The following is a 14,590-nucleotide window of genomic DNA, read 5'->3' as shown; positions in this document are numbered from 1 at the left end:
GATGTAAATGAACAAATTTTAACCATCATATTTGTGTGCAAACTGGCTGGCAGGTTCACCCACAAATACACAGTCAGTCACTACACCTTACAGTGATTTCTGCGAAGTGCTTTGAGATATCTCGACAATGTGATAACGTGCTATATCGAATGCAAGATTTATTATTATTATATTAACTTTAATTTTAAAATTCTAGGGTATATTTGTGCTTAGTTCACCCCTCCCGTGAATATATTATCCTCTTAGAAATGTTAGCAAGAGCCTTTGCGCTCTGCGACATCCCAAGAACAGCCTTGAAAATGAGTGAACAATTTTATTTGGGGGATTGTTGGCCAGGACACCAGGAGAGAGAAACTCCCTTCTCTTTTCAAATAGAGTCATGGGATCTTTAACGTCCACTTGAACAGGCAGTCAGTTTAACATTTCATCTTTTTTGTCACGGATTCAAAAACAAATTACACTTTTAAACGGTTGTCCAATAAATATTTAGCTGGTGTTCAGGAAAAGTAAAAGTAAGTGGTTTAAATTGAATTTTCTTTTCCACACCCATCCTCCGGAATTTAGATTTTACTGATTAATTTTAGAAGTGTTGCGCTTGCTGCAGTAATATTATTAATATTAATAATCCTCACAATGGATACGACACCTACAATATCTCAAAGCGCAGGATTCACAAAGCAGCACTCATGAAGAAAACTTGCAACATCCCACTGAGCATCGACTGTGCCTTTGGCCAGTGTCTCTCAGTTTCCTGCTCGCTGCCTACCACTTTTGTCAAGTGCCTCAAGACTGATCGTTCACATGAAACGAGGCTATGTGAGTATACAGGTCATTCTTAAAATATACATCAGGGCAGAGGCACCCATTTGCAAGCTTTCTGATGTCCTTGATGTTTATCCTAAATTTCAGGACTTGCCCGGAACTGTCCTTGTTTGCCACTGAAGAGGTTGGGTAATAATAGCCCATTGATCACATTGAATGTGCAGGGATCACATTCACCATCTACCAATGCAGTACATTAATCCATTGTTGATGGTCCAAATCCCTGACTGTCCAGTGCTTTGGGACGTCCTCCCAATGTGAAAGACGCTATACAAATGTAGTTTGTAGTTGTTGTTGCCGAGACATTAAACCGAGATTCCCTCTGCCCATTCAAGTGGAGGTTAAAGATCCCGTGACACCATATATAGACTAAGCTGACACCCCTACACTACCTCTCCCCCATGTTCAGGCCCCGACACCTGACTGTTCAGCGCTTTGGGACATCCTCCCAATGTGAAAAGCGCTCTATAGATGTAAATTTATTGTTGTTGGTGTGTGTTTCATTGTCAGAGGTGCATTCCTTTGGGTGAGACGTTAAGTTGAGACGTTTAACTAAGGTGCAGTCTCTCTGATCAAATGCACAAGAGCAACATTTATGTAGTGCCTTTCACGTCAGAAGGACAGTTAAGTTAAGGTTTGCACCTCAGCTGGAGGGTGGAATCATGAGGGGTAGAGGGCGGCTGAAGGCACGATCAAAAAGGAAGGTCTTGAGATGGGCTTTGAGCGCAGTCAAAGAGGTAGGTTATTGGAAAGGCTTTGAAAATGGAGAGGGAGGGGAAAGGCAGAGGGACTCAAGCAGAGAGTGAGGGCAAATTATAATAATAATGAGCCTTGCATTTGATACAATGCCAACATCTTTGAGACGTTTCAAAGCTCTTCACATGATATACTGTAAAGTGAATTGACTGTATGTTTTGTGGTTGAAAGGCGGCAGCCAATTGGCTTGAAAGCTCAAGAGTGAAGAAGAAGGATTGGGGGAAATGAGCAGCTTTGAGTTAGCAGTGAGGAAGGAGTGAGTGGGTAAGTACGACCGCTGGAGGTCACAAAGGTAGGGTGGGGTAAGGACATGGAGGTACGGATTTAAAGGATCTTGAGGTCAATCTGTGGGGAATAAGGAGCCAGTGGATTCTGGCGATGATAGGGTGATAGGCTTGTGGAGCCTGATAATGAGTTGAACTGCAAAGAAGAGGATTTCAGAATATAACAACAATAATAATCCTTGCGTTTGATATAGTGCCATATATTTTCGCCCACAAATATACCGTCAATTCACTTTACAGTATATTCTGTGAAGCGCTTTGAGACGTCTAGAAGACATGAAAAGCGCTATATCAAATGCAAGGATCATTATTGATTATATATTATCATGTCGTTGAGACGTCTCACAATACTTCACAGCATATATTGTAAAGGGAACCGACTGTATATTTTGCAGATGAAATGTGGCAGCCAACTGCACACAGCAGTGACCCACAAAGAGTGGTGGATTGAGTGACCAATGTTTTTTTTAATGAATTATTAAGCTCCAGAAAGCGATCCGCCAATCGATTAACAGATGGGTAATTACTTACTGCTAGGTAAACAGAGGAGTGTGGAGGAAGGAAGCTTGCCTTAGGTTTCGCCTTGGCCAAGAATCAAACCTGTGTCCTGTTGCATTGGTTAGAAGCGGATTGTGGTCCAACCAAAAACCCTTTTTATCTTTCCCAAGTGAAGTGCGCTCGTGACGATTTTCTATAATGATTTGGAGCGTCTTTTACTTCGAAAGGTCCTTCAGACAAAACATTAAACTGAGGTCCTGACCACTTTTTCAAGAGGAAATTAAAGATTCACTTCATCATTGTTTGTGGGCCATTGCTGTGCACACATTGGCTGCCGTGTTTGCTGACATACAGTCACTACACTGTACAAAAGCATGCATCCTGTGAAGACGTTCTCCTGACTTGAAAGACAATATCAAATGTAAAGATGAATATTGTGATTACTCTATTCACATAGCATTTCAAAGCATCTAGAAATTCTTACAAACACTGAAGTTGGGTTTTCCATAAGTTTCTTCATTATTAATAATAATCATAATTCTTGTAGTTGGTACAGTGCCTTTCATGATGGGAGTGAGCGCTTCACAGAAATTACTGTAAAGTGTAGTGCCTGTGTGCTTTCTAGCTGAATAGGGCAGCCAAATTGCACCCTGCAACTTCCCACAAACAGCCATGAAGTGAATGACCAATGTTATCTGGGGGGATTTTTGGTCAAGACACTGGGGAAAGCTCCCTTTTCTCCAGGGCCTTGGGACTTCCTCCCGATGTGAAAAGTGCTATACAAATGCAATTTTGTTGTTGTTGTTTTCAATTACACTATTGGATCTTTAGTGTCCACCTGACCAGGCAGACAGGACCTCGGTTTATCATGTCAGACATTTCCGAAAATGGCACGCAATCCCAGCACATCAGGGAAAGCATGGCATTGGATTCAAAAGGTGCATTGCAACACAATAACAATATAATATTTCTTGCATTTGAATTAGCCCTTATCACATTGTCAAAATGTTGCAAACCGCATCACAGGATTAACTAGAAAGTGTAGTAACTGTATATTGTGTAGGTGAACCCAGCAGCCAATTTGTGCACAGCAGTGTCCCACAAACAGCCATGTTGGTGAGTGACCAATTTTGTTTAGGGGGATTGTTGATCAGGACACCATGAGACATTCCCTTCTCTTTTTGTATGGTGCTACGAGATCTTTAACGTGTACCTGGGCAGACAGAGAGGAAATCTCATCCAACAATGCTATGTTCCTTCCAGGACTGTACAGCATTATCAGCTGTGTCTGTGAGTTAAAAGGTTTTTGTTGTTGTTGTGGACGTGGGTCTTGAACCAATGACTCAAAGCTGATGGTGCTACCCAACTGAGCCAGGCTGAAAACTGTGGCATTATGTTAATTATAAAGATTATTATTATTATCTTCATGTCATTATCACGTCACATTGGATAAATTCTTTCCTTTTCCCTGAACTCCATCCGTTGTGTTATGAGGGGAATGACTGATTTTCTGAGTGTTTCATTCACATTCTCTCCAGCAACCTTTTTTGTTGTCTGGATTTTTATTTTATTATTGTGCAGACAAATCTTTTCAGTCCCTGGTCGCTGTTGTGACCTTTGCTCATTCTGTTTCTCCCATATGCCGATGATAGAGACTTGTCAGCTTTGTATTACGTGTCATAAATCCGGTCTCGGCAATCAGTGTGTGTGAGAGAGTAAGTGTTTGTGGGGCTGCCCCTAATTATACAATGTAGGATCCCATTAACTTTCTTCACAGCTTTGCTCATCTGTGGAGTCCTGTAGCTCAGTGGTTAGAGCACTCGCCTCTCAAGCGAGAGATCTGGGTTTGATTCCCAGCAGGGCAAAACCTTGGGTAAGTTTTCTTACTCCACACACACAATTGGCTGCTGCATTTCGCCCACAAAATATACAGTGCGAAACCAAATGCAAGGATTATTATTATTATTATCTGCCTTCCCACCTTTAAACATTTAAATATATTAATCCTTAGGCCTCTCTACTCTTCTTATTCTATAGTAATGCTATTTAATCACATTTTCAAAAAGTAAATCGGAGGCTTCTTCATGGTGCGTGAGGGAGTGGGAGGGGAACTCCTTTGAGGTAAAAAAATATTGTGGAGACTACAGGTATTGCTTTGTAGGTTGAGTAAACTATGTGTAACTTCAACTCGTATCGTCTATTCATTGCAATATTGGGGGAAGGTGTGTTAAATTGTCAGAGGATGAGATGTTTAACTGAGGTCCTGTCGGCCTGTCCTGGTGGATGTTAAAGATCCCATGGCACTGTTCAAAAAGAGTAGGGAGTTTCTACCGGTGTTCTGGCTAACAATCCCCCAAATAAAACTAATCATTTGGCTTATGGCTGTTTGTGGGACATTACTCTGTGCAAATGGCATATAAACAGTCACTCCACTTCACATCAATTTCTGTGAAGGGCTTTGAGATGTCCTTGTGGCATGAAAGGCACTGTACCAAATACAAAGACGCTGTATAGAGGGAAAATTTTAGATTGATGATTGATGATGCCGTCACGACCGAAACAATACCATTTACGTTTGTATAAGTGCCTTTCAGATTGGGAGGATGCAACTAGCGGAAAAGAAAGATTGAGGGAATAACCTGTTTGTGAGATCCAGACAAGTGCCGTTGTTTTGACAGGGAGTGGACGTGCATTCATCGATGTCCTCTTCGCAGTTTGTCCCAACAAACCCTGGTATACACAGGCACCTGGAGAAACATCAACAACAACGATGACAACTTGCATTTCCAGTGTCCTTCACGTAGCCTGCTTCTAGTCCTAGCATTCTAGCCATCCCACCATTGCCAGACAGGTTTTCAGCCTTCCTCTCTCTGGGACTCCCAGATTCCTTCTGACTTGTCCGCTTTGCTCATTCTACCCCACCCCCCATCTCAAAACGTACCCGTGTCTTTGTCACCTGTCTCCTTCGAACTTCCCTTGGCTCCCACTCCCAGTTCAAACTCCCAGTCAGCATTGCCAAGCGCTGTGAGATGCCCTCCCAATGTAAAAGGTAATATGTAAATGTAAATTGTGTTGTAATAACTTTTCGGAGAGCTCCACAATGGTGGGGAGCAAGGTGTGCGGGAGGGGGGGGGGAAACAAGCTGACACCATACGTAGAGTCAAAAAGGTAGGTTTAAAGGCTAGACTTGAAGATAGATAGGGAGAGGGTAAGATGAAGGAGTTGAGGGAGGAATTCCAGAGGTAAGGAAATGGAAAGCTCAGCCACTGATAGTGACACGGGTAGGGCGGGGGATGACCAACAAGCCTGAGTTAGCCGAGCGGAGGAGACAAGAAGGGGTGTGGGGTGGGTAGGAGATCATAGAGATTGGGAGCTTCTGGCCATGACAGGAAGAGCAGAGTGTGGGGTGGGGTGGGGTGGGGCAGGCGACTGCAGAGGAAAGCAGCAAATATCAAAAATAGGGCTAACAACTCTGACCACAATGCAGGCCAAAATTCAGATCTGGAAAGAGATAATGCCAGTAATAATAATAATAATATAGTAATACTAGTAATATAGTAATAATAACAATAATAACAACAAAATAATACCAGATGTATAATTATCCAACTGAGGACCGTAGGTTTGCCTGATTGAAGGCTGGCTCAGTTGGAAGCATTCTCACCCCGGAGTCAGGAGGTTGTGGGTTCAAGCCCCATGTCGGGACATTGAACTCAAACAGTTGAGACTGATGCTCCAATGCAGTGTTGGGGTGCTGTATAATTAGGACAGCATCTCAGATCACTGAAACTGGTGGACTGGGCTCAGTGGGCTGAATGGCCTCCTCCTGTTCCTGATATCCCTGCTCAGATAAACACTTGCCAGCTTTTCACGTGTTTTTTTTTTTTACCTTACCTGTAGCCGTTGATCTCATCCAAGCAACGACCACGGTTCTGACAAGGAGAGGAGGTGCACTCGTTGGTGTCAATTTCGCAGTGAGCTCCTTGGAATCCTGAAAGATAGATGAGGTGGGTATGGATCAGTGCGTTCCAGGGTATAGTGAGACCATCAGGATCAATGAGAGAGAACAAGGAGCCCTGGAGGGGACCGCTATCTTAATGGAACTGAGCAACCCTAGTCACATATCCTATCATCCAGCCTTCACACACAGCAACCCCCAATAGACCATGGAAACACTCTAATTGTGCTGTTGTGAAGGAAATGGATTTACATGAGGGAAAATAAAAGTGTATTTGATGAATACATACATGCACATTTGACGCAGAGGATGAGTTGAAGCGACATGTACCGATATTATAATTAATTAAATATATAATCCTTGCATTGGATACAGTGTCCTATCACACCATCGACGGGTTTTAAAGCATTTTGCAAGGTCTACTTTTTGGAGTGAGTGATCGATTTTATTGGGGGAGTGGTTGTCCATGACACAAGGAGAAACTCCCTTCTTTTCTCACATAAATGCATGAGATCTTTAAGGTCAGACTGTTTTAACATTCCATTCGAAGGACTGTACCTTCTAGAATATGTACCTACACCACTGCACTGGAGTGTTTGCCGAGACTATCCCCCGAAACTTTGGAACTCTCTACTCCAATCCCTCCATCTTGCCCCCTAATTCTCCTCTATTAGGTCATGATTGAAGTCCTTCCTCTTTGACTGTGCTTACAGTCATCTCCTCCCTCTCTCCAGCTCGGCATTGGGCTCCGCTATTGTTAAGTGTGCTGAGATACTCCCCTACGTAAAGGGTGCTATATAAATGCAAGTTGTTGTTGTTATAGCTCATGTGCCTAGGCCTATATCACCCCAATCAATAGAGAGATACACTTGTGAACATCATCAATATACATCGCAACATCGACTGACCGGTTCTTAACAAATACCTAAGATCTCAATGATATAATCTGATATTCTGGCAGGCAAGACAAAAGGGCAAATTTAATCTTCCATTGTTTAAGCTTGTTGCTGAACAAGAGTGTAACTACAGGTCATGTTGCATTAGGCTCCCAACTGGCCAAAATGACATTCTACTTTCCTACAGACTCCTGCCAGCCCGATGAAGCAGTTTTGATTTCAAGATCCAAGCAAAATACAATTACTACAGACGCATGCTAATGGATCACTCCAGTTCCTCTAGGGTCTTCAATTCATTCCGTATCTCCACTATCGAGCCACTACCATGCATGAAGGGCTATATATAAAAATAATATTAATCCTTGCATTTGGTATAACACCTTATCACGTCTTTGAGATGTCTCAAAGCACTTCACAGAATATACTATGAAGTGAATTGACTGTATACTCAGCAGCCAATTGCGCACAGCAGCGTCCCACAAACAGTCGTGGATGAAGTGACCAATTTATTATTATTATTTTTTTAAAAGGAATTTCTACCCCCCGAAAAGCGATCCGCCAATTGACTAACAACCGGGTTCCTACTTACTGTTAGATAAACAGAGACGTGGTGGAGTAAGGATACCTGCTCAAATTTCACCCTGTCCGGGAATCAAACCCAGGTCTCTCGCTTGCGAGGCGAGTGCTCTAACCACTGATCTACAGGACTCCACAGGAACTTGCGTTAAGGGCTATATATATAAATGCAAGTTGTTGCTGTTGTATCAAGGGGAACTGCTGCAATATCAGAGGTGACGTCCTTCAAATGTGATGTTAATAATACGATGAAATCCTTGCCTTTGATAAAGCGCCTTTCATGTCACAGGGAATTAATTGTAAAAGGTCATGACTGTGTATTTGAATTGTCTTTGTGAGTTCAAATCCCGAGGCGGGGCTTGAATACGCGATCATCCGACTTAGAGGCGAGAGCGATACCAACTAAGCCACTTTGACACCTAATGACGTTTTTGTCCATTAGTCTTGAAGCTAGTTTTCTGCAGTTCTGTTATTTTAAAAAGAGAGATGACCTACATCAACCCCAATAAAAGTTTGAGGTTTTGACAAATGCAACTTGTTATATGAGAGAAAAAGCGAGAAAGAGAGAGAGAGAGAGAGAGAAAGAGAGAGAAAGAGGAGAGAGGGAGAGTTTTAAAAAAAAGGGCATGGAGGTTTTAGGAAGCAATGCTCTCCTAAATCAATGCAATTACTTATAAACCTTTAAGAGAAATAAATATGAAAAGGAACGGGGAAACGGCAGGGAAGTGGCACCATACAGATAGCTCATGGACAGGCCCAATAATATGAATGGCTTCCTGCTCACCAGACCTCTCAACTCTTCCCTCTACGAATTGCAGATTACTCAGAACTATGTTAGCTTAAGCGCTCTGATGCTACCCTGCGTGGAGCGTGCTATACAAGTGCGAGTTGTTGTTGTTGGGTGTTCTCCTGCACTAAGCTCCATGAGACGATCACCCCCATCCTCGCCCGGCTCCACTGGCTCCCCACCCCCGCAGCTTGTGTGCAAACCCCTCATTTGTCCAGTGCCTTGGGATGTCATCCCGACGTGAAATGCGCTATATGAATGCTATTTGTTGTTGTTGTTTGCTCCTTCTGTGCTGAACAATTCAACGACTCCCCAGCTCTCCTGAAAAATTCACACAGAGTTGTTGAGATATGAAATGTGGCGGAGGCAGAGTTCGTTGGGGTTTCAAGAGTGAAGTAGACAAGTATATAATAACAATAATCCTTACATTTGATAGAGCGGCTTAGCACTAGATGGCTCAAAGCAATTCACAGAATATACTGTAAAGTGAATTGATTGTATATTTTGTGGGCAAAACACGGCAGCCAATTGCGCACAGCAGAGTCCCACAAACAGTCATGGATAAGGTGACCGTATTATTATTTTTTTTTTGAAGGGATTATTATCCCCGCAAAACTAATCTGCCAATCGACTAACAACCGGGTTCCTACTTACTGATAGGTAAACAGAGGCGTGTGGAATAAGGAAACTTGCGCAACGTTTCGCCCTGCCAGGAATTGAAACCAGGTCCTGTAATTTGAAGCAGAGCAGGTTCAAGGCTATGGGGATTAGGCAAGGCATCAGGTTTGAATGCACAGCTTGCTCTGAGAGCCAGTGCGGACTCGATGGGCTGAATGGCCTCCTTCCACGCTATAAATTTCTATGCTTCTATTGTATGATTCTAATGGGTACTTCATATCAGCCTAAATCAACTTGCTTTATGCTGCACCAAGTCATAAACTTAAATGGCTTTTTACCTAGGGCTTTATGACTCTACTGCTCTTTTCCAACTACATTTAATAAATCTGACATTTCCGCTCTGCAGTGACAAAGCTCCATTAATAACTGCATTTTTCTCAGCCGGGGGTGGGAGGGGTGGGGGTGAGCAGTGTTAGCTGAATCATCCTCTCTTGGCTGCTCCCACAAATAAAAAGCCCTAAACAAATCGTCTCGAAGATGTGATGAGACGTGATATCAAATGCAAGGATTATTATTATTATTACGAATGCTGTAAAGTCTGGGTGTGCATCCAGTGTTTGAGGGAAGATAATAGGAGATGGTTTCTCAAGTCTCAGTCTCCTTTCCAGGGTCCTATCCCCAACTTGGTAACTCTGTCTCAGTCATTATTTTACGCCCTGTGAAAATAAATATTTTCTGGTGTCAGTCCAGAAAATACCCCTTATAAGCCCTGAAAATGTGTCTTCTTGCTCTGCTGCCTTGGAATGTCCAAAAGTATTGTGTTGGGTTTAATTTCACACTTTTCAAGCTTACTTAGAATCTGATAGATCTCTATAAAGTCTGTGAGACATTACAATGCTGGCGTTCATACTACACAGAAGCTTAGTATCATTACTATTATTATTATTATTATTATTTGGGTACAGGGAATCATCTCACTCAGATCCTATTAGCCCTGCAAGCCAAAGCCCTAATAGGTAGGGTGGTCCTATCTGGACAAGCAGTGAGAAAACTTGCCAAACAGCAATGGCAAGCTGTGTGGTTTTAGTTGGTTAGACTCCAGCAGTTACCCCAACGCACAAACTGGGGTCCCCAAGTGTCAACCTGCGCCTAATACTTTCCAGAATTAGGTAAACAGGACGCATCCCTCCAGGGAGAGAGTGGGAATTCCATTCCAACAATCTGTCTCTGGGATTTCCATGTGTCGTTGGGATGCATGGAATTCTCAGTTTGGTTTGGATACTCTTAAACCCAGTGATGGGTTTCTGCATGTGTCAGACATCCGGCTGACCAAAAAAATAAATTGTGAATTGTAATGCTGGCAGCACACTCTGCAGTTGATACACTCTGGTATCATTCATCAGCAACGGAGAGGGATGAGCAGATTGCTAAGGTACTATCTGTCCAAGAAGCTGTCACTGGGAGCAACTGCCCTGTTGAATCCAGCCAGGACGTGACTGTAAGCAATTACCTTGATACAGCTGGCATTTTGGTCTTGCTGGATTTGACCTGACATCAAGGGCACCAAAAAAACCTGACATGGTTACAGCAAAGGAACCAGATTCTAGCCAGAGCACAGCCCATTGCTGCTCCTACTGTCTACATCCAACAATCTATCTCTGGAATTACCATGTGTAGTTAGGATGCATGTAGCTTGTTATGGATACTCTGAAACATGGTGATGGGTTTCCGCATGTGTCAGACACCTGGCTGACCAGAAAAAAAATCTGAGTAACTGGGTTGTAAGTGGAACAAAGAAACCGTCTTCTCTTGCACTTGTCGAGCAACTTTCACCCGCGAGGGAAGACTGAAGGTGCTTCACCGAGCAAACACACAAATTACACTTATTTGGTGCCGTTCACGTCAGGAGGAGGTCCGAGGTGCTGGACAGTCGAGGGTTTGCACCTGAGCTGGGGGTTGGAGTCGAGAGGGGTGGGGGCTAAGGTGGATAGTAGTGGAAAGATGACAAAAGGCACAGTCAAAGAGGAAGGTCTTGAGATGCACCTAGAAGGAGGCAAGGGAGGGGATGAGGTGGAGGGGCTCCATGATGGAGATCCAGAGACTGGGGACACAAAGCCTGAAGCAGGACCGCTGGATGGTGTGGCGGGCAGGGCAGCGGTTCAAAACGGGCCAGACTCCCCTCACAAAGACCCTCTGTTTCTTTTCCTTCAGCCAATTCTCAATCCTTGTCCATGTCTTCCCATTGCTAACCAGTGACCATTGTTTGTGGAGGAACCTTTCATGTGGTTCTTTGTCCAACATCTTTTGGAAGTCCAGAATTCCCAGCAAAGTGCAGTGGTCTGGAGGTGAGAATTTTCCTGGCAGACAAAACTTTCGTCTTGTAGACTGTGCCGAAACTAGGGAGAATCTAACAGCAGACAGGAAGGACTACCAACAGAACGTCTGTTAATTCCTGTACCTTTGGGTGATGTCCACAATATCAAATTCAAGGATTATTATTAATTGATCCAATTTAACACAAGCCAGCGAGGGTGCAGCGGATGATATGCTACTTTTTACTTGTAATGTCTGCAAAAGGTGAAACAACAATGACATAACAATTCGCATTTATAGAGCACCTTTTACTTAGGACAACATCTCAAAGTGCTTTACAATGACAGGGTCAGACACTGAGTAAGGGAGGGGAGTGGGTGGGGAAGAGGAATAAAAAGCAACTGGAATATTCTGATCCTATGGGGCTGTGATTTCCCGATCCGAGGATTGAGGGAGTTTCTATTCTATTAATACAAATTGTCGGATCCCGGGCCTCCAAATCGAATCTAAATTTAATCTAAATTTAATCGCTACAGACGCTACCTTGCGTGAAGGATGCTACATAAATTCAAGTCATTGTTGTAAATCATTGTGTCTGTGAAGTACAGTTAGATGCTTGTCTTTGAGTGAATTTACACATTGTTTTATGTTCACGTTGCACGAGGCAAGGGTACAAAGAGAAACGGTGTACACGGTCTCCACAAAATCCTGTTACTCCCTGTTACAAAACAATGTGATGAGACTACGGAGGAGCTGAAACAAACTGTCAGAGATGCATTTCTCCTCCTCCATCCATCATGTTATGGAAGATATCGCCTCAAACATGGTGACGGATTATTATCTGCCATGAAAAGGATGGCACTCACTCACACCCATCCTCTGCATATCTGAATACAGTTAAACACTTGTACTGAATACGATTAAGTACTTCTAATTAGCATCATTCTTCCACATGATTCAGTTGTTGGTCAGTGCACTGTAGAAACAAAAACATGGGGGTAACAGGACTATGTACTTCACCATCCTTTCGGCTCACATTCACCCGTCTGAACACCAATCACTCCTCACCTAGTCTGCAGATGCAGAAAGCCATCCCTCCGCTCAGGGTGACGCAGGTTGAGTTGTGGACGCAGGGGCTGTAGGGGTCATCGCAGGGATCATATAACTGCTCGCATAGGGCACCAGTGAAGAACGGGGGGCAGAGGCATTGGAAGGTCCCTGGGACAGCAGGCTCGAAGCAGGTGGCACCGTTCAGACATGGGCTCGAATCACACTCTTTCACGTCCTCCCTGCAGTCTGACCCTCTCCAGCCTGCAGCACAAGTGCAGCTAACAGGAAAAAACAGGGGAATCGATTCATTGAATATCCATCCTGCAAACCCTCTGCTACGGTGCGGTTTTATACCAAACTGTATATATATATATAATTATATAACCTTTGTGTTTGTTATCGCACTTCATCACGACAACCAAAAAAAATGCATTTATTTAGTGCCTTTCACATCAGAAGGACATCCCCATGCACTGGATAATGAGGGCTTTGCTATCCCTGACATTTACTTCTTTCTAGATAGTAACTATTGGATACTAGTTATCGAATCAACTATTTGGGTTGGTTGGTCAAATAGTTGTCAAAATCAATTATTTTTTCCATTGTTTCCAATGCCTGATCGGGTTAGGCCTTCTGTCCTGTGTTTCTCGTCACGGTTTCTCTGCTTTCGGTTATCATAGTCGACCAATTTCGCAAAGAAAGCTCTTCCTGTTCGCAAATGCAGACTTTGAATCCTGCCCCAAATATCACAAAATTATGGCTCGCTTGGGACAACTCCTGTCTCTGGGTCAGGTTTATGGGTTGCAGCCCCAGGTCGGGACTCACAGTCCAAACTGATGCTCCACAGTGCGGTGCTGTGATGGTGTTGCAGTGCAATCTTTAATGTGAGATGTTAAACCAAGGTCCCATCTGCCTGTTCAGGTGGATGTTAAAGATCCCATGGAACTATTCAAAAGGAAAAGAAAGTTTCTCCCGGTGTCCTGGCCATCAATCCTCTAGATAAAATTGGTCACTCACTCCATGGCTGTTTGTGGGACATTACTGTGCAAGATTGACTGCTGCGTTTGCCCTCAAAATATACAGTCAATTCACTTTACATTAAAAATTCTGTGAAGTCCTTTGAGACATCCTCCCAACGTGATAAGACTTTAAACCATACATGAGGACTTGTTATTTTTATTGATTTTATTGCTGGTTTTAATACCATATATTAGTGTTAGTATTTTTTGCTATTATTCATTTTCATTGTTGTTATGACTATCATTATTGTTTATCGCCGTGATTATTATTGTCACTCCGGGAATGTGATATCAAAGCAGTGCGTTTTATTTAGTACTTACTGATAGCCACCAATGAGGTCTGTGCACTTTGCATTATTCTTACAAGGCTCCGAGGCACATTCATTAACTCCTCGTTCACAGAAATCCCCTTCCCAGGCCGGAGGGCAAACACACTTGTAACTCTGCATGGGGAACAAACATGGGTCAAGAGCAAATTCGGGTCAATTGCTCAGGGATAAGCAATCATCAAATAAAACAAGGCAACTTCAGCAGACATGGCACAAGGATGATGGGTTGGATCCATTGTGTTTCATCCACAGAACGTACAGTCAATTCACCTTCCAGTAGATTTTGTGAAGCGCTCGAGACATCTCGAAGATTTTAAGGCATTACATCAAAGTAAAGGATTATTATTATTATTTTATTATACGTGAGCAGAAAATGTCAGTTTTTCTCTGGGATGCAATTTGTAGCATTCTTATTCTGTTCCACTGCTGCATGCAAATTGTCAGCTCAATTGCCTACAAACTGCACACTTAAATGCACAGTCACTACACTTAATACAGTAGATTCTGTGAAGCGTTTTGATGATGCATCAAATACGAGGATTATATTTTTGTTTCATGCATTTCTTTAGAATCCTCTTTGTTCCAAAAAGGTTACACGATAAACCTTATACTTTATTGGATTTTCTTTGATTTTCTTTTGCTGGCATTATTTTAATTCTTTTGGTTTTGCTTGTTCTCAATTCT

At 43.0% G+C, this 14,590-nt stretch overlaps 1 protein-coding gene and 1 non-coding gene across 2 annotated transcripts in view; one reads left to right on the top strand and one right to left on the bottom strand.

The window, feature by feature from the left end:
• The window catches only part of eys (eyes shut homolog), a 528,873-nt gene that overhangs the window by 270,672 nt on the left and 243,611 nt on the right, over window positions 1–14,590 (bottom strand). The window contains exons 23-26 of the mRNA XM_042332751.1: window positions 13,899–14,020; window positions 12,577–12,836; window positions 6,255–6,351; window positions 5,000–5,107 (exon numbers count right to left, since the gene is read on the bottom strand). Coding sequence (XP_042188685.1) covers window positions 5,000–5,107; window positions 6,255–6,351; window positions 12,577–12,836; window positions 13,899–14,020 — 587 coding nt within the window. The remainder of the gene's footprint in view (window positions 1–4,999; window positions 5,108–6,254; window positions 6,352–12,576; window positions 12,837–13,898; window positions 14,021–14,590) is intronic.
• trnae-cuc lies at window positions 4,154–4,225 on the top strand. Its single transcript has one exon. It is a non-coding gene; the product is annotated as a tRNA-Glu (tRNA).

The sequence above is a fragment of the Callorhinchus milii genome, unplaced genomic scaffold (assembly GCF_018977255.1).
Source record: "Callorhinchus milii isolate IMCB2004 unplaced genomic scaffold, IMCB_Cmil_1.0 Scaffold3, whole genome shotgun sequence".
In the NCBI taxonomy this organism is placed as follows: Eukaryota; Metazoa; Chordata; class Chondrichthyes; order Chimaeriformes; family Callorhinchidae; genus Callorhinchus; species Callorhinchus milii.
The sequence above is the reverse complement of the archived record's forward strand: the minus strand, read 5'-3'. Positions and strand labels throughout refer to the sequence as shown.